At 36.8% G+C, this 23,109-nt stretch overlaps 2 protein-coding genes across 5 annotated transcripts in view; one reads left to right on the top strand and one right to left on the bottom strand.

Moving 5' to 3' along the window:
• Positions 1–311: 311 nt before the first annotated feature.
• On the bottom strand, positions 312–15,177 carry slc1a1 (solute carrier family 1 member 1). Its single transcript, XM_079605230.1, has 12 exons — positions 14,996–15,177; positions 10,720–10,860; positions 9,388–9,480; positions 9,194–9,308; positions 8,855–8,897; positions 8,667–8,771; positions 8,399–8,583; positions 6,741–6,848; positions 4,439–4,561; positions 3,298–3,492; positions 3,062–3,196; positions 312–1,669 (listed from the first exon to the last, which is right to left on the bottom strand). Exons 1-12 carry the CDS (start codon positions 15,093–15,095, stop codon positions 1,429–1,431), a joined length of 1,584 nt encoding a protein of 527 aa, XP_079461356.1. The 5' UTR covers positions 15,096–15,177; the 3' UTR covers positions 312–1,428.
• A 6,096-nt stretch (positions 15,178–21,273) lies between these two features.
• The window catches only part of rap1gds1 (RAP1, GTP-GDP dissociation stimulator 1), a 48,504-nt gene continuing 46,668 nt past the window's right edge, over positions 21,274–23,109 (top strand). For 3 of the 4 annotated variants that reach the window (XM_079605239.1, XM_079605240.1, XM_079605242.1), the window contains exon 1: positions 21,274–21,660. In XM_079605239.1, the coding sequence (XP_079461365.1) occupies positions 21,657–21,660 (4 nt within the window). In that variant the 5' untranslated portion in view covers positions 21,274–21,656. The remainder of the gene's footprint in view (positions 21,661–23,109) is intronic. The other variant, XM_079605241.1, reaches the window with a different exon arrangement.

The raw sequence follows: 23,109 nt of genomic DNA on the forward strand, positions 1-23,109 counted from the left end.
ACAACCATGCCACGTTAAAGTCACTTAAATCACTTTTCCTTCCCTGTTCTGATGCTCAGTTTGAACTTGAGCAGATCGTCTTGGCCATGTCTACATGCCTAAATGCATTGAGTTGCTGCCATGTGATTGGCTGGTTAGATATTTGCGTTAATGCGCAGTTGAACAAGTGTACCTAATAAATTGGCCGGTGAGTGTATATCAAAGAATATTAGAAACATTACACTCTACAATTAAACAATACAAGCTGAAACCTGTTAAACAACATCTCATGGTATTTTGATAAATGAAAAAAGTAAATGTAGCCAATTTTTCAGGTGTTGACATTCGTCTTTATTATTTTGTGGATACACATACAGTACTTGTTGAATCATACAGTATAACTAATTTGACTACTGTACTGTATAAATACAGTTGTACAATGGTGTGCTTTATGGTGTTAATTCAGTTCCAGAACCTCAAACACAGACCATTAATGCTTCACATTGATCGTTTTCTCTCATTTCTGATGTAACACAAAATATAAAGAAATGAAATACTGTGAAAGAAACTTAAAAAACTGCTTCAATGGCAGAAATTTGGCACTGACAACATCATCGGTGTAGTCTTTTAAAAAATATTCTTCAAAATAGCTCTGATTCAACAACAACAACAACAAAGTAAAACCATAAATGAGTGGCTTGCTGAAGAAACTATTAAGGCTTGCCACCTTCAGTGTCATGACAAAATAATTGTGTACAAAGGATCTGATTTTCATTCTCAAGGCCATTCCTGTACTTCATATCAAATCCTTATCATGCAATATTTCATTTAATTTTAGAAGTTTGTATAAAAATGTTCCCCTTCATATCAACAATTTGGCACAAATCTGAAATGAAAGACACGCAAAGCTCATAAACATTTGGCTCTCAATAGCAAGTGCAAATACATAACTGGCAAAATTGCACACTTTACCGAGTCTAAAACATATGAACATAATTTGCGAAGAAAAAAAAGCGGATTTCGAAAACCTTAAATTCAGCGTTTTTTTGTGTATAATAACATTGGCTAGTTAGCAACATGCTCTTTGTTGAACAATACAAAAATCACCTACTGCTAAAAAGCTATTCATTAGTACAAAGCCAAAGAAAACAACTGCAGTTAATTAAAGGAAAAACCGCTTTGCATAAACCATGGCAACATGTAAATGAGCTGTGGAAGCACATAGTTTCCTTACGGCCATTTTTCTCTCTCTGTCTAGCGCACACGTAAGTTCAAGAGCATGGTTGGGAAGATGAAGGAAGGAGAACCGCAAGGGCAGGTATTGCTAATGTCTGCGCTCAATCATGTCCTTGGTAATGACTTTCTGTCCTAGTCATGGCACAGCTTTTATGAATGGCTCCTACCTCTCTGAACCCTCCTTTCAGTGATGTCACATTTGTCACGTTACCTCTAGAACTGCGAGGTCTCGGTGAAGGAAATGGCGTCGCTTTTGTCAATGGTGAATCCACCGTTCACGTAAGATTTCTTCTCGCACTCGTCGTCGTCCAGCGTGGTCTCTAGGGCGAAGGGGTTGGCCGCATCCACGTCTGAAATCAAGTCCATCCTCTCTAGTTCTCGCTTGGACAGCTTCTGGACTATTCCAGCGCCGTAGGCGTCTCCCAACACGTTGATCATGGTTCGGAAGCGATCGCTGATTTGATTGGAAAATTAATGTTAGCTCTCACATTATAGCAGATGTAGAATATTTAGCAGCCATGACTCCAATGTTCAGTGTCACATGAACCTTTAAAAATCACAAGGCCAATTCATACTGCACTGACAGATGGCAGGAGACACTTCGTCAGGGTTTTGTCGGATCAGTGTCTGTTTGCATTTGTCTGAGCTTGTTTTTGCTGATTGAACACGTTGAATCGCGCTTGTCTGGTCGTGGAATGTCGGAGAAGTGATGTGCTGTAATCTGGTGATTGTCCCCATTGGTCAGCGTCTATCAGTGCAGTGTGAATTGGCCTATATATGGGCATATGTAAATTGCGTGAGCTTATTTCATCCATTAGATCGAAAGATCTGAAAAACCCATACATTTACCCGCCCATAGACCCTCCCCTTGAAGAAATCGGGACAGAAGTGGTTGAAAGTGGACAAAAGAGTCGGATTAAAACACCAGATGTAAACGGGAATGTGTCTCCCTCGTCTACTTGTGATCCGATCAACCAAACGCATCTTAATACCAGGTGTAAACAGAGCCTAGAGCATTAACATGTTCATTCACGCCATATCGTGATTACCTGTAGTCTTTTAAGTAATTACAACTTGTATTCTGAAAGCTCCGACTTGTACCATGTGACTTCTGTACCACCTGACCGCTACAGATGCAATAGAGTGCAATAGTGCCCACTTTTTCAGTGGCGCTGATCAAAATAGCTAAAGAGCTATTTTGGAGCGTGTTGCTTTTTTCGACTCTCTGATTGCTGTAATTTTCTGTACAGCATCATGGGTAATGTAGGTTATCACCAGGAATTACACTGTTAAACATGAATATTTTAAAAAATAAGCTAATGGCTTCAATAGAAGCAAATATCATGGAATAACAACCTCGTAGCTCACAGTAGGTCTGTGCTTGAAGTTATCGTTCAAAATATCGTTCAAAAATGAAATGAGTTTTTACTTCCGGAAACCGACTTTTGCACTCTATTTGCATTGATAATGTTGTCATAGAAACGCACAATTCCGAGTTGGAAGATGTGAACAGCTGCAAAAAGAACATCACATGCTGTCATTTTGTAATTACAGTTATTACGACATTACGGCATGGCATGAACACAGTACAAGTCATGTCAGAAACATCATATTTACCAGTTGAATGTACATGAAAGCTATCACAATGGTGAAGGAAACTACACCCTCGCTTCATCCGAAACCGCATACTTTCTGAGTATGTACTTTGAATTGGAACTTACTCATGTTTATTTGTGAAGAGCCTGTCGAGGGCACCACTGTGATGCTAACTTACGGGTTGGCTTATTAAAATACGTCATCCTGCAGCACTCTATTGTGTCACATTAAGTAAACCTGACATACTTACAGCAGCCAATCGACAGCAACAATGAGGGTGACATCGTTGGCTGGAAGGCCAACTGCTGTGAGGACTATCACCATGGTTACCAGTCCAGCATTCGGAACTCCTGCTGCACCAATGCTGGCAACTGTTGCTGTGATACTATGAAAAGAACATGTCAAAAAAGTATTATTCGGGCTTTTGTCTTTCACGAAGCCGCTTAACTCTATTGTATCACACCAACTGGCTTATATCCAACTTACCTAATGGTAACAATCTGGCCAGCGTCCAGATCATAGTTGTTCAACTGAGCTATGAATATAGAAGCAACAGCTTCATACAGTGCAGTGCCATCCATATTGATAGTCGCACCAACTGGAAGGACAAAGCGAGTGATCCTCTTGTCAATCCTGTTGTTCTCTTCTGCACATCGGAATGTGACCGGCAGAGTGGCTGAGCTGATTTAGTAAAGACTCTTGTTATTATAAAAAACATAATACTTGGCAGAATAGCAGTTTTCATTGATTATTGTGGGTTTAAAAAAAAACATAAAACGTCTAAAACTGGAGATCCTCAGAAGCAGGAAGTCCAAAAGTCCAAAATAATTATCAAAATACAAAATTAAAGACTTTTTTAAAGATTTATTCATAGCACTTTTGTTTGTGCAGTGGCCAAAAAAGTATTGGGACACTTGAGTGCCACTTCAGATGTCTGAATTTCATTTATAAAAGTGTATATACAGTAGGCTATATAAAAATAAATGATTTGACGTACATTATTTCCTTATTTTTTATTTCTTATTAATATATTTATATATAGCTATACTCATATTCATATTGAATATATATATATATATTAAAAAAATTAAATGAGTAGTTTTATATTTCTCCATAGCTGTTAAGTACAGTCTTGTACCTTTGTCTTTTTGTCTGATTTTCAAATACTTTTTTGCTTCCAATCAAAGTTTGTAATGTTATGATTGCACCTCGTAGATGATTGGCTTGGTTCATCATGGCTTATAACGCTTTAACAACGACTTTTTTGAAATCCCTATGGGAGAAATTATTGGAATAAAAATATGCGCTAAAAAAAAGTGGCTACACTGTTCTACTCTGTTGCGTCGCTTCACTGTCATTCATAGATCCTCTCCCTTGGCCTAACGGTAAAGTGATGGTAAAGTGTCCACCGTATGAGCACTTATGAATCAGTTGAATACTCTGCATTCGAACATACTACTGTGTTGGCGTACTGTTTTTCACATGCTATGTAGTAGGGAAGTATTCGATGTTGGACGCAGTGCTAGTGTTTTAAAATCTGTTCAGATTTGAAAAGTTGTGTAGTGTATTCCAGCCCTCTTGTCAACACGCCCAGAAAATACAGATGCTAGAATATTCATTGGCTCACCTTGAGGAAATCATGAGAGCCGTTACCAAGGCCTGTGCCATTCCCAGAGTGAAGGTGAATGGATTCTTCCTCACAAACACAAAGTATATCAGGGGGAGGAATATGATGGAATGGATGGCTAGTCTGTGGAAGGAAAACATATTTTAAAACATTAAACATAACAATCTATGATACATTATCATAAGTAATGAACATCCAGTATATTTTTTACCAAGGTCACGTACCCCCGGTTTCATAGAGAGGGCTTAAGCCTAGTCCCAGACTAAAATGCATGTTTGAGCTGTTTAATATTCAAAAACCACTTGCACGTGCAGTTGTGTACTTACAGTATCCAAAAAGTTTCCAAGGATTTGTAAATCCAGAGAAATTCTAGTTTTAAATAATGGCTCGTGCCTATCAATGACGTAATATCCGCACTATATCCTCGGTTTCTGCTTGAAGAAACTATAGATATATATACATAGATCCACCTCATTAGCGTCCCTTTCAATGGGCTGCTATACGTACGCCGCTAATGGTAATCTGTATATATATATATATATATATATCAATAATATGGTATCTCGCACGCCGCTGTTGGGCCGTTCAGTCATCATCAAATCCCCAAAACTAAAACGTAGATCAGCTGAGGCAAGCAGGCTTTGGGAAAAACGGAGAAATAAAACAAGGATCAATATCGGCGTGGTGTTTTTGAGATGGAGCGAGCTTCTCGACAAACTTGGACTTGACAGAGACTCCGCTCTCGCATGTGTTTTAATAGAAAGGTAAGAAAATATTATTTATTGTACACATACATAGTTATATTGCACTTTTTGTTTGTACTTCAGTAACACTTTTTAGTCTATGGCAGTGAAATTAAATTTGTTGGTGCACAAAAATATTTAGTGATTACTTGCAAATACTGTGGGTTCATTCAAATGTACTTTTAGTATGATTGATTTTACAAATAGTTAATTACATTTCACGTTCCTTGCAGCTAATTCATTATGATGACATAAAATAGTGTGATCAAACTTACAGGTAATACAAAAACGAATTTATTACCTCATCCGTGAACATGATTCGTGAATTCCATACATCTCTGAATGGTGAAAACAACATCTCCCATCGTTCCACTCCTTCATAGCATCATCAAGCTTCGTCTTTGTTATTGTTTTTAAAAATGGGACCTCTGGCGGCGAAAACTTACATATTGCACCTTTAACTGAAAGCAACTTATCTTAAAATATGTCAGTGCCATTGTTTTGAGATGCACACCAGTATGTTCTTTTCTAAGGCACATTTATAAAAGCTACTTAAATGTCCTAATAAAACTAACACTACTGCGTTTTCGTTTAGAAACGGAGACCTTTTGCTACGTTTGCACCTCCCGTCCAGTCTACAACGGCAAAAACGAAGACCTAAAACGGAGAAGTTTAGAAACGCTCCGACCCCGTTTTGCGTTTTGAATCTCCGGAGGGCGTTTTAGTGAAGACGGTCAAAACGGAGGACATTAGAAACGATTACGCAGAGGCTCACGCTCGGCTCTATGATTGGGTGTCATCAGTCATGGCGTATCCTTCCCTGATTCGTCAGACACCCATCACATGACCCGTCCCCGGAAGAAAACATACAAAAACAGCCTGGACTACGTAACGTTAGTGACTGCAACATGGATAACGAATTAAAAGCGTTACTGACGTTGATGTATTTGCTTGCAGCCGTTGTTGTGCAAGTAAATTCTGCATTTTACAATGCTATCACGGCCTACATGCGCCTGTTTACACCAGCACGCGCATGCCCAGTGTTGGTGAATGGTCACGTGATCCGCGTTTTCAGTCGTTTTAATGTGGACAGAGATAAATTCTAATACGCAGCTAAAACGCTGGTGTGGACGGAGATCGTATTTGTTTTAATTCTCCGTTTCTAAACTAAAACGCAGTAGTGTGGATGAGGCCTAAGGCTTAATCTAAGCCCTGTCTGTGAAACCAGGCTTTGGATTTATATCCTACAATTTTTTTATTTTTCTGTTTGACTCAGCAATGTGCAATCTAAACCTGTCCTTTCGGTTCATTCCACACGAGTGCAGATGGCATTTGTTTAACACCGGCTATAGAATCTCCTGACTGATGTTCGGTTGCCTAAATCACTCCAATAAGTGGAAATTTGGAGTTTATGAAATGTATTATTAGCACATCTGCAGCTTGAGCAGTTTTGAATGTCCTTGGCTCTTATCTGTGAGTGAACAGAGCTGATATGAAGCTGTACGGGAACAGTAAACGGCCAGTAAATCAGCCAGGGAACATTAAAGAAGCTTCTTCACCCGCTGAGCACCGTCACCATGTACAGGCCCATCTTCCTGAAGATTTCCCAGTCGTCCACCTCAATGATCTTGGCAGCAATCAGGAACAAGATTCCAATGGGCATGTAACTGCAGAAGAACATTCGTTAAGTATCAGTACATCTATAATCAATATGACACACAAACTCCTGAGAATATGTTCATTTATAGACTGATATATCTTCCTACAATATTTTTTAAGTAAATAACGGTAATACAAACTAGATTTAGAGGTGTATCTGTGCAAAACACGTGCTAAGGTGTAGTAACTGGTTGCTTAGGTGTAGTTAACTGGTTGCTAAGGTTTTCTGGCAGATTAATATGCCGTTTCTAGGGTATTCTGAATGGTTGCTAAGGAGTTACCATGTGGTTTCTAGTGTGTTGTTTGTTGCTATATGGTTTCTAGGCTGTTCTAGTAGTTTTGATCAGTCTGACTCTGAATGGTTGCTAAGGTATTCTGGGTGATTGCTATGTATATTCTAGGGTATTCTGAGTGGTTGCTATAGATGGTTTCTATGCAGGTTCTAGGTTATTCTGAGTGGTCTCTAAAGGTTTGCTATGTGGTTTCTTGGGTATTTTGGGTGGTTGTTAAGGAGTAGCTTTGTGGTAGCTAAGGAGTACTAGGCGGTTGCTATGTGGTTTCTAGGGTATTTTGGGTGGTTGTTAAGGAGTGGCTTTGTGGTAGCTAAGGAGTACTATGTGGTTGCTATGTTGTTTCTAAGGTGTTGCTAGATAGTTGCTATGGGGTTTGTAGGGTATTCTAGGGTGTTGCTATGCAGTTTCTAGGGTATTCTTGTTGGTTGCTAGGGAGCTGCTATGAGGTTTCTAGGGTGTTCCGGGGAGTTGCTTTGTGTTTCTAGGGTGTTCTGGGTGGTTGCTAGCGATTTGCTATGTGGTTTCTATGGTATTCTGAGTGGTTGCTAGGGTGTTACTATGTGGTTTTTATGGTGTTCTGTGGAGTTACTTTGTGGTTTCTTGGGTATTCTGGGTGGTTGCTAGGGAGTTCTAGGCGGTTACTATGTGGTTTCTAAGGTGTTGCTAGGTAGTTCCTATAGGGTTTGTAGGGTAATCTGGGGAGTTGCTATGTGGTTTATAGGGTGTTTTGGGATGTTGCTAGGGAGTTGCTATGTGGTTTCTAGGGTATTCTGGGTGGTTGCCAGAGAGTTGGTATGTGGTTTATATGGTGTTCTGGGTGATTGCTATGGAGTTGCTTTGAGGTTTCTATGGTGTTTCTAGGGTGTTCTGGGTGGTTGCTATGGATTTGCTATGTCGTTTCTATGGTGTTCTGAGTGGTTGCTAGGAAGTTACTATGTGGTTTTTAGGGTGTTCTGTAAAGTTGCTTTGTGGTTTCTTGGGTATTCTGGGTGGTTGCTAGGGAGTTCTAGGCGGTTGCTATGTGGTTTCTAAGGTGTTGCTAGGAAGTTGCTATAGGGTTTGTAGGGTAATCTGGGGAGTTTTGGGAGGCTGCCAGAGGTGGTTTCTAGGGTGAGTTTCTAGGGAGTTTCTAGGGTGTTCTAGGAGGTTGCTAGGGAGTTGGTATATGGTTTCTAGGGTGTTCTGGGATGTTGCTAGAGAGTTGGTATGTGGTTTCTTTGGTGTTCTTGCCACTACATACATGCTTTTAACGTGTCAGAACTAACCACATAATAATCTGAACAAGTCGCATGGTGGCCTCATTCAGAGCATCGAAAAACTCGAGCAGGATGCGTCCCCTTTCTCCCATCTTGCCAATGACAAGGCCGAAAGTCACACAGAATACGATGAGACCAAGAACATTAATCCCATTTGAATATGAGCCCACGATCTTGTAGTCTTTGGTCAAATTCTACAGCATAAAGAAGGCAAAAATGAATGCATACACTTCTTCATTTATCTTTCTTCATACATTCTTTAACATCTTTGTCTCACCTGTGCAACTGTTGAAATAATGGTGGTGAAGGGTGGAAATGTAGTCGCATTAGTTGTGTTTGTGTTGGTTTTCGATGGTTCAATCTCTTTGCGTTGCGTCTTATACTAAAACACAGATGAAGTTTATTTCAACAAAGTATTATATTTGGATTGTTCTAAGCACTATGTTAAAACATTTTATATTTTACCTGCTGAAAACAGGCTTGCACAAGATTTTCAGGAAACATATTCCTTTGAAGAAATGAGAAAAACAAATAACTTAAGCATATTATATTATATTGCATTATATTGCATTATATTATATTATATTATATTATATTATATTATATTATATTATATTATATTATATTATATTACCGGTATATTTGGACACATAAGCCATACTTAAAATGGTCAACATGTCATTGCATGAGTTTATTTATAAATTTTTAAGTATTCCTCAAGTGTCATTATGTTTCTTACAACATAGGGGTGCGATTAAAATATATATATATTTTTTAAAAATGTAATTATAAAATAATTCTTACCTAATAAGGTCCAGCAAGGTGTCAACTGTGGTCACATTTGGTGTGCTTCCTGCTCTCTCGATATTTTCAGCACTCTGAGAGACCCCAGGTTTAATAGTCGTCACAAGAACGATTCCTTTTGAGCACAACATTTTTGTTAAACAACCACAACATATGTCTTTAAAGTTGATAGATTTGATGTTTATGTGACTCACCAAGAATGACAGCAATGATGGTAGTGGAGAGGTAATACACCACTGCACGAAGCCCAATCCTGCCCGACACCTCCGAGTCCAGCGCTGCCACTCCTTCAGGAAGCAAGGCCATACGTTATCACTTTAGAATGACAACAACAATGCAAGTTACATTGCAACTGGGTTATAAAAAAAAAAAAAAGTAAGGCACTTAGTTAGGCGTGGCGTTTTCGACATAATCCGCAGCATAAATCCTTATCTTTTTTAGATGATTTTGTTGATAATGGACAATGCAAAGTAAACAAATATTAAAATAATGAATTCAGAACTTAGACATTTACAAATAATCTCTAAACTGTGTTCTGATTGCTCTTTTATGTACTAAGCTTAACTCTTACGCTGTGTTGAAAACCCTGTAACACCTTTAGGTGTTCCCAGGTCCAAAATGACCGGCCTTTTAAAAATTGCTTGTAAATCTCTCGTTTTGTATTTTATCCCCAAGTATTGGATTCAATCTTTTTGTAACCTTTACAAATTTTTTTCTATCAATTAGGACAGGTTTTGCATTTCTTTTTGGAACTGACTGTAGGCCTCATTGATCTGAGCTTATGCACCTCAGTTTTTGAGTGAAAAAACCCCCCATTATTTGTGATAAATTTGTCAATATTCATCAAAATATGGGGAAAAATGTCACTGTTTATTACACTTATGTGCTTTAATGTTTAACCAAAATGTTTGTTTTGAAATGCTTTTATCTTCACAAAAGTCACACTTGTGGTTTTCCTAGTCAAAAATGACCGACCTTCAAAAAAAAGCTTCTAAATCTCCCGTTATGCGATATTATCACCAAATATTGGACTTCTTTCAATTAGAACAGGTTTGTATTTATTTTTTAATCTGAGGATAAAGTTTATGTGTGTGTGTGTGTGTGTGTGTGTGTGTGTGTGTGTGTGTGTGTGTGTGTGTGAAAAAAAAGAATTTAAAAAAAAGAAACATTTAGTGTTCAGGAGCCTTTTCATGTTCACATACAGTAACTACACGTGTGCTTGCAAAGATAAAGGCCTTGGACATGTGCATGTGTGGATCACACAATCAATCAATCGGTTTCATATAATAATCCTTGTGTGATATGTCTAAATTTAAATTAACAGCTATTTTCCTTATCATTCTTACACACCCATGCATATGGTGGATGACTGCTCTATGGTTAAAGTAAAATAGATAAAAATAATAAAACATTTAAAAGAAAATATTGGCAACATTTGCCACCTCTGAATTTTCGCTGCCAGTCGTAAATGTAGACAATGTGATTGGCAGAGAGAGAGAGAGAGAGAGAGAGAGAGAGAGAGACACCTGTTATCATGCTGGAGACGATGAGCGGCAGGATGACCAGCTTTAGCATTCTCATCAGGATTTCTCCTGGGAAGCCAAAGTACTGCTTCTCCAGCTGGGACAGAGAGGTATAGTCCCGCACCAGCACTCCAAGCCCGATCCCTGCAATGGATAGAGTGATAGAGAGAACACGTCAAACTGACTGGAAATGCGAAGCTCTTAGTTGTGCCTAATCTACATCAAGCCAGACTGAATGTGCAATACCTCAACCACACAAAGATACACTCTGTTTAGCTTCCCATCATGGGATCATTTTATGGATTTAGTTTAAATTAATTAATTTGTTTTAATTATTTTAAATTGTAGCACATTTTTTTGAATTAAGCAGCTCGTAAACATACTTTATAACTAGAATTTTTTTTAATAACCGTTAAACATGAAAGTATTATGCAATCATTTAAAGGGGTGGTAAAATGCCATTTTCACAAAATAGTGTGTGAAGTTTTAGCACAAAATACCCCACAGATATTTTTATATAGCATATTAAAGTTGTCACTTTTTGAGGGTTTGCAAAAACGAACCGTTTTGTGCCTGGCCCTTTAAATGCAAATGAGCTGCTGCAGAGGGCGGGGTTTCAAGAGCTCATGTGTGCGTTAGCAGCTGCGACACACTAAAATGTCAGAAACTGTTCTGTCTTTAATGTTAAAACGGAGTCAGACAAAGATGGAGAGACTCAAGAAGAAGTGACAACATGTAGAATGCAACAGGACGGTCTCTGAATGGTTAGTTAATGAATTTATGTTGCTGATGTGGAGTTAACTATCTTCAATTAGCATATTCTGTCATGGTAATCTATAAATCGCTCCTGTAGGAACTGTTGTGAGTTGCACACATTGTTGTGAGTGACTTTTTATTGCATGTGAAAAGATGGATGCTAAAGTTTGAGCTGACTCACAAATGTACTCTTATACAACAACTTTTCCTCTTCTCAACATGGACTGTGTGTTCCTGGGGGCGGGGTTTATGTACATTTTAGGGTTAGTGATGTCACTAACCCGGGAGGAATGTCGTGTAGTCCCTACCAGCCGTTTGTTGTAGTCATTTTCTTTAAAAGCAAATATCTTTCTTTGCTTTGAACTTTGAGCGTTGTAACTTTGCAGATGTTGTTTATGCTCAAACAGCAACATTACACACTAACTAAAGTTAGAAAAGTGAAATCATACTTTTCATACCTTGTATAGAAACTTTTTGGCATAAAGGGTTCAATAAATTTCAAGAGTCAAGAACCCTAGGGGTCTGTATAGAACCCCATTGAAACTTTTTTCTAAGAGTGTATAAATTCATATTGATTTGTGGTGAATTACTTCTGGGAGCTTGTTTTAACGCTGTTTTTTTGTTTTTTTATCGCAATTGCGAGTTATAACGTTTTTCTCGCAATTGAGAGTTATAAAGTTATAAAGCAATTGCGAGTCATAAAGTTATAAAGCAATTGCGAGTTATAAAAAAGTAAATTTAAAAAAGTAAAAATTTAAAAAAATAATAATGGTGAGATAAAAAGTTACAATAATCTTTTAAAAAAAATATTCTGTGGCGGAAATAAGCTTCCATAATAACTAGTCTGAGTGTGTACTGTATCAAAATGATCACAAAAACAAAGCGGCGTCTCACTGACAAAGATCTGACATTTCGAGAGTATGCTAATAATGCTTTGTGACATTCAGGGCACAAATAAATTCCCTGCATTTGTTGTCAACCGATGCATAACACAAGCTGTTAAACTGATAAAGATATTTCAGACAAATGTATCATTTTGAGTTTTCAACCATCTTGTTTCCATCCTTGTATAATGATGGATTTTGATATGATATGACGTATACCAAATAAACTAAAAAGCTTTCCAATAAACGTAATGAAGTCTGTATGGACTGCACTGCAGGAAAATTTATTTATGTATGTGTCTGCTTCTCATTTGTTTCTGTAATGTCAAAAGTCACAATTTTCTTTTTAAAACTACTTGCAGTATTAAGCAAATAAAAGGCTACTTAATAAGTTACAGTACACTTTTTCATGACTGTATTTCTTAACAGACTTAAGCACACTTTTAAGTGCACTTCGCAGTAATGTCAAATGAAATGTTTCACTTTAAAGTATAAAGTATGACAACCCTTTTTCATGCTTTTAAGATGTACACTTATTTGGATGTGTTGACTAACACACTAAAGCACATGTGAAGTACTTGATTATAATTTTAACTGTAGTGTGTTATTCGATATTGTTATCAAACCCAGTTTAGTACTATACTGATTATGGTGCTTATGACTGAGAAAATAACAGTGATTTGCTTGACCTGCCTTTTGTTTTATTGTAGGTGAATCTGTGTTTTTCCCAGTGCACAAACATATAAAACTAGAATAAATACCGTTAGCATAATTTACTTTTAGTATCAAACGTATATAATAGCCTATATAACATCAAATATAATATACACGTAGATATTAAAATATATTATAAAAGTGTATATGCCATAACTGCAATAAATACTTTTTTTGTTGTCTTGTCAGTACATATAGTGAATAATCTATGACCTCTGCTTAATTGCCTCACCGATCAGCTCAGAAATGCCCAATAGAGCAATAGTGAGATTTTATTGGACAGCCTATTAGTTCTAAGCATTTTGCAAAGCATTAAACCATTAATGTTTCGATGACTAAGCCTTCATGAACTGGCCAGTTGTATGCAAGGCAAATAACTACCGTACTCATTTCTGATTACTTACAGTTAAAAGCAACATGCTTTCATTTTCAAGAATTGCACATTATGAAATGGTTGTCATAAAGTGTCCATTATTTTTTTTTACACTTCTGCACAATGTAGCCTAGGGAAGAGTTGGCATTCGGGGGAAGCTGTCTCAGTAACACTAAGCTTTCATATTTTCAAATGCCTAGTCAAAACTTAATTAAATTAGAATGATTTTTGTGAACGGTATCCTCAAAACAGGGGAGAAAAATGTAAGGTAATAGCTGATGAACGAACAAACAAACAAACATGGTTTAACCACTCTGATATAGGCATTAAGACAAGGTTCAACTACAGTATGACGTGATAAGGATATATATTAACAGAAAGATTGAACTGTGTTCTCAGCCAAGATGTTTTATGTTGTAATTTATTAATTACATGTTGTATCACTGTTTACTATTTTTCACTTCAGGTTGAGTTGTTAACATAATAGTTCATTTCATGAAAAGTCAAAGCTTAAGCTAGTTTGCTGGTCTTGTCTGATTCAAGTTGGAAAATCTCTCTAAAACCAGCCTGGCTAAACTGGGAGACCAGCAAACCATATTTAAGCATGTTTTTCAGCATTTTGAATACAACTAAATTGTAAAATACTTTTAAAAAAAAAAAAAAAAAAAAAAAAAAAAAAATTCTTAGAATGTTGTGCTAACATTCCCATTGAGTTATAACCAAAATATTTTTTGAATGTTCTATTTTTGAATGTTTGAAACATTTTTCTCGGTTATGTGAACGCTAAGGGAACATTCCATTTGAGCATTTTGCAAACATTTCGAGAAACGTTTCAGAATGTTCAGAGAACATTCAAAAGTAACAATATAACTTTGAAAGAACGTTCCGTTAACATTAAAAGAACGTTTGTTCATACTCTATGCCACTAGCCCAAGTTCTAAAAACGTTCCCTTTTAGCTGATGTTGTCACAAAATATCAATGTAAGCCTATCAATGAACTGTGTCGTTTTTTTCCTAGCCAATAACGATAGACACGTTCAACTGGTTAGGTAGACACTGACCATAAAAACAGAAAAGTCACTGAAGTAAATTGTGACAACTAGCCCCGAACTACACTAATTCATAATACTTGTCACTGCTTGTATGACGTCACGTGGAGCACAGATAGATTTTACTGTGTCATACTGGAAGTCTGGTCACGTTTCTCTGTGGCAGTAGTAAAATATCTGCACACACACACACACACACACACACACACACACACTGATCAATGCCTTAATTTATCACAATCACCCATCAACACACCTGCAGATATTGTACGTGCATACACGCAACAAATAAACACTTTAATTGCTCTTATATAGTCAAATCAGCTATTGATATCACAACGTCGGTCCATCATGTAAAACCACATAAGCTGCCACTGATAAAACAATAGCGGTGGATACATAATTAAAGGAATGAGGTGTGATAGAGCACAATGAAGCGAGACATGAGAGAAATGCAGAGAAATGTGGCCGTGCTGAAAGGAAGACGAAGGCGCTCATCGTACCCAGTATCACCGAGGCGATGGTTGCAATTAGAATCCAGTTCCTCTTCAGCAAGCCCTTCACATCTCTACCTCTCCGCTCTTTCTTTCCCAACATATCCATAATGGACACAGGCACACGGGCTGGTGTGGAAACGCGAATGAATATGGCGAGGCGCGCGCTCGTGGGTTCAGTCAGACGGAGGACCGTTTGTGTGAAGCTGCAGCTGCTGTTGGGAGGGGTGATGATGTGAGTGACTCTTCTCTGTCTGAGCCTCCCTTGATAACCTTTGCTCAGTTTATTGCAGATTGACCTTTGATTTACCTTCATCATTTCTCATCTAAATGAAGACTGTGCGGTAAAATAAAATTATTGGAATTTATAAAGCACAACATATCAATGACATCGCGCTATTGCTGATGTTGCAAAACCACGTAATCTATTGGTGTATTATCACAGTATTAAAAAAATCGCATTATTTCTCTCGATAGTTAAACATTACAAATCTTGCCTTTTTAATGTTTGTTCAGATGACTCAGTTTAAGAGAAAAGCATGCACGCTCGCACATTTGCTTTCTTCAATAGCCTTCTGTTAATAATTTATGACAAACTTATTTGAATTCTGAGTCTAGGCCTATATTACAAAAGACAAATATTAATTTAGTCAAGCAAACGTGAAAAACACAAAGACAACAAGAATGCAGATGCTTTCATATTCTCTTGTGAAAATAAAGTGTGCTTAGCCTACTTGTATTGCATGTGCTGTAGGTTAATATAGCCTACTACTTGTGCCTACTTGCAGATAAGAGAATATTAATGACATAAAAGGCAGCTTGAAGGGATAGTTCACCCAAAAATTTAAATATGTCATAATTTAAACATAATTTAGTTTTCTCACCCTCATGTAATATTTCATAGTATATACTCTAAAAAATGCTGGATTGCAACTTTGGGTCAAATATGGACAAACTCAGCCGCTGGGTTACATTTTATAATGACATTTTTAACCCAACATTTGGGTTTGACCATATTTGACCCAAAATTGGGTTAAAACAACCCAGCATTTTTTAGAGTGTAGGAAAAAATTTTGTTTATACCACATTCTTCAAAATATCTTCTTTTGTGTTCAGCACAATAAATAAATAAATACAGGTTTGGTGTAAATGATAATACAGTAAATTATGACAATTTCTCAAATACTAAACTACAACTTCATCTTTACAAATGTGTAATTAGGCCACAGGCTATAAGTTACAACAGAAATGTAATTATTAAAGTATATTTGACCATAAAGCTTGTCAGCACATTCAGCAGTAGCCCACTTAAACCATATTTCAAAGACAATAGAAGTCAGGGATGTCCCAAGACGATCTCAAGGATCGTTAGGCTATATATTTATTTGATAGATAGACCTTTGAGCCCCTGCCCCTAAGAAACTCTCTGCAGATCCCTGTATACATTGGATTGATTTTAATTACTTGAATGTGCTTGAAGTGTGCCGTGTGCAACAAGCACTATAATACAAGTAGGCCTATTGGATCGGGACTCGTTATCGGCAGATAGCTACAATATTCATCAGGGGCCTCCTCAAAAAAGTTGGATGAGAAAATAACCCATATTACATAAATAAAACAATGTAAAATACGTTATGAATCACTAGTTTTTATAAAGTAACACTGTCCAACATGCAGCGACACCAGCAGGTAAAGTTACAGCGGGAGTCTGCGTCTTTTGTGCAGCGGAGGGTAATTAAAGGAGTAGTTCACTTTAAAATGAAAATTAGCCCATGATTTACTCACCATGGGCGTCAGTTTGGTTTTAAATGTGCTGGGGACAGAGATGCATTCGGAAGTGCATTTTCAGAAGTTTTTTTTTCTAATTACTTTTTTCTAAGCTTTTCTAGCTTACTAATGTAAGTTCTTCCAAGGCAAGCTACTATGCTCTCCACAGAACATAAAATATTCATTTAATTATTTTATTTTTCGTGTTCGCATTTATGAGGAAAAAACAATGTTACGGACGTGACCGCTCTGAAATCGGCAATAAAAGACTTCTTTAAAACTTTCACAGAGATCTCAAACAGAAAGCACAAAGCCTTTAAAGTGAATTTCGTTTTGTATTAATATCTTAATTTGAATCAATGTTTCATCAACCAATTGCCTGGATTTAATAAATAATAAGTAAAGCAGTTAATAGATATCACAACAACACGGAGGCGCCGGCGCATGAACTGCTTGTCTCATAAATGAACCAAAACTCAGCATATATTTGCCTCACAGACCTGAGAAAAATATAGGCCTATATAAGAACGCTTGAAATACTTTACTTTTAAAAAACATACTTTTAAACAGAACAATTCAAAACGAAAGAAACTATGTAATCCGTATGAAATGTGCATTTCTCTCTGGCGCGTTCACTACTGACGAAGATCGCGAGTCAGCATCGTCAACTTCATCTTTGCAGCCGACACAGAAAACACTTGTTTATTAATAAACAATTAAAATGTCCCCTTGCTATATTTGACATATTCATAATCATTACTTTTGCCGGTTCTTTGTGACAGCTTCTAGTGCTTTATTGGCAGCGCCACCCTTACATGTTACATGAACGGGTCACCACTGCATCAGCACTGAAAACATGGAGATTTTTTTTTTTATCCCCCAAAAAAATTTGTGATACGAACCGAATCGTGGGTCAAAAATCTAGATACGAACTGAATCGTGGGTCTGGTGTATCATTACAGCCCTACTAGCAACCCTAAAAAGGTGGTGGCGGGTTTAACTGTAAAAAAAAAAAAATTTAACTTAAAAAAGCAAGTTACCTTGTTGCCTTAAAATTTTGAGGTCGTTGTAATTAAATTTTTTAGTTAATACAATGAAGACGAATGGTTTAATAAACAGAAACTCAAAATAGTATGTTATCTTCACACATTAGTTATTGAAGTTGATTTGGCAAAAGATAAAAAGTTGTGATAACAAATCATGAAAACTTTTTTTTCCAGTGAAAATGACTGAATCTGGAATGAATCTGGTGGGTACGTCCCCACCGAAATCGACGCCTATGCCATCATCAAGCCATCCTATATTTGACTTTCTTCTTTCAGACAAATACAATCGGAGTTATATTAATAAACACCCTGACGTTTCCGAGCTTTATAATGGCAGTGGATTGCAACCATCAGTTTGAAAAAGTGCATCCGTCCATCATAAATGAACTCCACACGGCTTCGGGGAGTTAATAAAGGCCTTCTGAAGCAAAGCGATGAGTTTGAGTAAGAAAAATATTAATATTTAACACATTACAAAGTAAAATTCTAGCTTCTGGCCAAGCGGCCATACGCAGTCTACTTACAGTAGGCTACGCCTAATGCGCAGCTTATGAGACTTATGACGACGGAAGTAGCGTAGCGTAAATATCAGCAGTACGTCGCATTACTCGCATTAGTTGCGCTTAGAGTTAAGTCGAATCTGTAATATTCGTTTGGCTGGAAGCTAGTAGGTATAAGGTTTAAATATGTATATTTTTCTTACACAAACTCATCGCTTCGCTTCAAAAGGCCTTTATTAACCCGCTGGAGCCATGTGGAGTTCTTATATAATGGATGGATGCAAACTGATGGTTGCAATCCACTGCCATTATAAAGCTGGTCAGAGTTAAAATGGTGTGTTTATTAATATAACTCATATACACCTGGATGGCTTGAGGGTGAGTAAATCACGGGCTAATTTTAATTTTAAAGTGAACGTTAGAGGAGGCAATGCCTCCAGCGCGCTATGATTGGTTCGTGAATCGTGCGATATATCGCCTCTGGTTTTTGTGCACGTTTGCGAATCAGTCTGAATGAACAAAATGATTGTGTTAATGGAAAAAAAAAAATCTAAATCAAACTTGAAATGGCCTGAAAACATGATGAATGCAAGGTTTTTTTAGTGAGCAATCAGTTTGGTGAAATTAAAGGTAGGCTACATCGTGTCTGTGATCAGTGTGTACCGAGCTTGAGGAGAGGACTGATGAGAACAAGTTGACTATTATAAAGAACTGCCGAACTTCAGTTCACAAATAATAAAATATATTGTTTAAATTGTCACTGCAGTTAGTTAGTATTTTGGAATAAAAATGCCTAAAAACACTAACTTGATGAGATACTTGGTTTTAATAAAAATAGGCTAACATTAATCACATATACCGGTAATACAAAATAGAATTGTATTTGGTCTCTTTTTTTTAATGTAGCCTAATGTTTATTTAACTAGGAAAATGTGACAACATTAAGTGTAACTGGGACATTTGATTTATTTAAAAGAGTGTGAGGGGACTGCTCATATTAAAACAGCACGCCACGGATTGGGGGCACAAAAAACTTGATCGGGATATAATTATGAAATTATTTATAAAGATGTGCTTAAATCAAGGGAGTCAAAAAGAACTTTAAAGTTCAGCTAATTTATAGATTTAAACTATTATACAATTTAATTTCAAATGACTATAAACATTACAATCAGTTCATACTTAAGTATAGAGACTTTTAAAAAAATGACTTTTTCAGTCTTTTTTGTTTTGGTAATGTGGAAGAAACTTAATATGTTTTATATGTTTGCATAACCTTTAAAGCATCTTAGAAAACATGACTGGACAATGACAATGAGAAATGTGTGACTAATGACTGAGACAAAGGGCCTTTACTCAAGGGTTGTAGGATGCAACAATGTGTTAGTTATGGGACATGTTGTTCATTTAGCCACTCGGATGACATTGAGGGAGTCAACTATTAAGGAGGAAGGATGCCCTCCCTTCATTGTCACACTCTGCAGTCATTCTGCATGACTGTATGATTGCTGACCTTTCCTCGCAAGGGAATAAATCATCTTTAAAGACAATTGGCACATGTTTGTCTCTTATTAGGTGATAGAAAATTGTTTTGCCACTACAGTAATAATAAGTATGCTAAAGTGTACTTCTTTTTCACAAGGGTCTCAAAGGATTATTATTATATTTTTTTTGTTTAACATTTATTTATTTATTTATTTATTAATTTATTTATTTAGTATTATGTCAGGTTTGGCATTCCATGCCATTACTTTTTTTACGTTTTTGTTTTTTTGTTTTTTGGAGAAAGATTGTACAAATGAAAGATACAATACTCCACTGATAATACATTATGTTGCAGATTCTCATTGAACTTTACCAATGTGTCTATTGTGTAATTTAAAATTGGATTCACCATCTTTATATGAAACTTTAAAGATATCAGATGCAAGCAATGTTTAATTGCAACATGTTCAGCATTGATTTGTGGACAAACTGATGATACAGTGTAGTATAATTATTTTTTTTTTCAAATATATTCAAATAAATAAAAGTTAGGAAAATATTAACAAATTAAATATCACAACACTTCTAATTGGTTTACATTCTGCATAAAGTATATATTAGTGGAGCAAATCAGAACTTCATTATATCAGAAAAATATTATATTTATATATAAAGATTAAAATATAAGATTTATTTACAAAGATTAGATTTTTAACATTTAGGTACTGCAGTTTTTGCATTAATAAATATGGAGGTGTTATTGGCCTAGACTAGTAGACTGTCATTCAAATGTTCACAGTTACAGAATTACTAAAGAAAATCGGGCATTATCTTCATGTAGAACTGCAAATTGCTTTATGAATTACTTCACAAACACGACCAGTAGAGGGCGTAACTTTATTATTTAGAGGTGAATAAAACTAGTAGACATCGTACCTGTTGTTTTCTGGTTGGAGCATATTTGACATATTAAACATTACAATTCACTAATTCACGCTAAACGTGAGTTTATCTTAATAGCAGATATGATATACAAAACGTAGGCTACTTAAAACAGCATTTTATTAAAACATGGATAACTTCCAGCCAAGACATGTGAATGAGCTAACTATATTGAAACTGTATACATTTGTATGTTTTTATGAGAGGAATAATAATGCAAAAAAATCAAAATGGGACGCATGAAAATATGGTCTTACAAATAAACCTAATCGAAATAAAACTGACCAGACTGACCACGCGATGGCGTAATGACGTCACAACGTAAACGAATCACTGATTTATTTTTTTGTAAGCGTTAATTTGAAACGAACCGTTCGAAAGAGCCGATTCGCGTAAACGAATTGGACTTCCCATCACTTCCCATTTCATATTTGAGTTGTAAGCAACATGACTCGAACAAATCCCTAAGGAGGCGCGGCTTGTTTTACTGACAACCTAGTCTACCAATCAGCGTCCAGACAAGAACCTTCTGTACAGATCACAAACCAATCAGCTGAGTGGAAGGCGGGGCGTCGCCGCTCTCGTCTGCTGTGCAGAGAATCAGACCGCTTGCTCGCTAGAAGGAAGTGCTTCTGAAGTGGCACTGGTTTTATTATGATGCACATGAGCATTCATCTCTTCGGATAAAATTACGTAATTCCCGACATCAGTACAGAGGGATTTAGCCCGGGTGTATTCATCTCCCCGGTACATCTGGAGCTGTAGAGGCTGTTTTAACCGGAGCAGCGTGGGTTAAGGTGGGCCTTGCCCGGATATCTGTCTGACAAGCGAACCAAAACCGATCCGGTACCCGCCTCAAGATAACCAGCATAGTTAGTCCTCCAGAGACTACACTCGGAGACCGTTTGGACTATAACACACACTAGCCAGATGGGTAAGTAAGGCGAAACATGAAGATTTGCAGATGTCTGGTAGAGAATATGAACTCTTGATCAGTATTAAACATTTACAAATGCAATACACATGATACATGCACACTAGTAAGTGTGTGTGTGTGAGTAGCTCAGGCTGTAACTGATGGTTTTGAGCCACGAACAGACTCGAGAGTGTGTCCATCTTCAACATTATGTGATTTGGAGACAGTATGCAGAAAATCATCCTTAAGGGAGTCTGTGATGTAACGTTTCCATGGATTATTCACAAATGCACAACATGACAACACATGTTCATCATCCTGCATCCTTCATTTTGGGGCCAATTATATATGCTTTGGTGAGGTGATCGCCACTGTTTGAACCCAGTTAATGAGATGAGTATTTTAATCTGATGGGAATCTATGTTCATCCCTGCTGCCAGGAAATTAAGTTCATATTTCTTAGACATCTCCAGTGCCCAGTGTTGTGTGATTGACAGCCTGTGATGTAATACTTGACACATATGTGAACTAGATAAATAGCCCTCGGCTTGCTGCGCCCCTCAGCGCATGTTCAAGTTATTATAATGAATATGAACAATCTGGATCATGCAATAGGAAGATGGTGAGTCTGCTGAGGTCACTTATAAGCAGACACACGCTTAATATATTGTGATCAAGGGATGGGCTGCGGTGTGTTGGGACAGTTATTCCCAACCTTTTTTGTCTTATGTACTCCCAACAGCCCCATCATCAGTAAGGCTTAAGTATCCATTTTGTGACAGGCCAGCAAATCTAATTATATACATAATCATTTAGCATCATCATTAATGTTATTATAGAAAGAAGAAGAAACATTGAGAGTGGAAAAAAGACACACAGTACCAAATTCATTCTGATACGTTTGTCATCCACACAAATTGATAGGACTTAAACATGTTAAACACATTATTTAATTTTATGTCCTCAAAATGATGTAAGTTATTCACCCTCCCGCCGTTGTAAATCTGAATTTCTTCTGCAGAACAAAAAATAGGATATTTTGATGAATGTTGGTTTTGGTGACTAATTGACTTCTTTTACATGGACACTGAGACATTTGTCAAAATATATTTTTATTTGACAGAGGAAAAGTTATACAGGTTTGGAAAGACATGAGGGAGGAAATGATGGCTGAATTAAAAATGTTGGATTATCTATTTAAAGTTGATATGAAATGAAAGTCGCAACTGACTTTATTACCATAATGATGTTTGAGTGAAGAGGCAGATTTTTTTTTATCTTTATTTTTTAAAACTGATTTTCGAAGTAGAAAAAAAAGTATCAAATGCGTGGCTGAATCATTCACAATAACACCAGTAACATGCCGACTTGTAATTCATGTTCAATCTGTGAAAAAGCAGCAGTGACACACCAGAGCTGCAGTTTCTGTCAAGTCCTAAAGAAATGACAAAGCTATAGTACAAACCA

The sequence above is a fragment of the Phoxinus phoxinus genome, assembly GCF_949152265.1.
Source record: "Phoxinus phoxinus genome assembly, chromosome: 2".
NCBI lineage: Eukaryota > Metazoa > Chordata > Actinopteri > Cypriniformes > Leuciscidae > Phoxinus > Phoxinus phoxinus.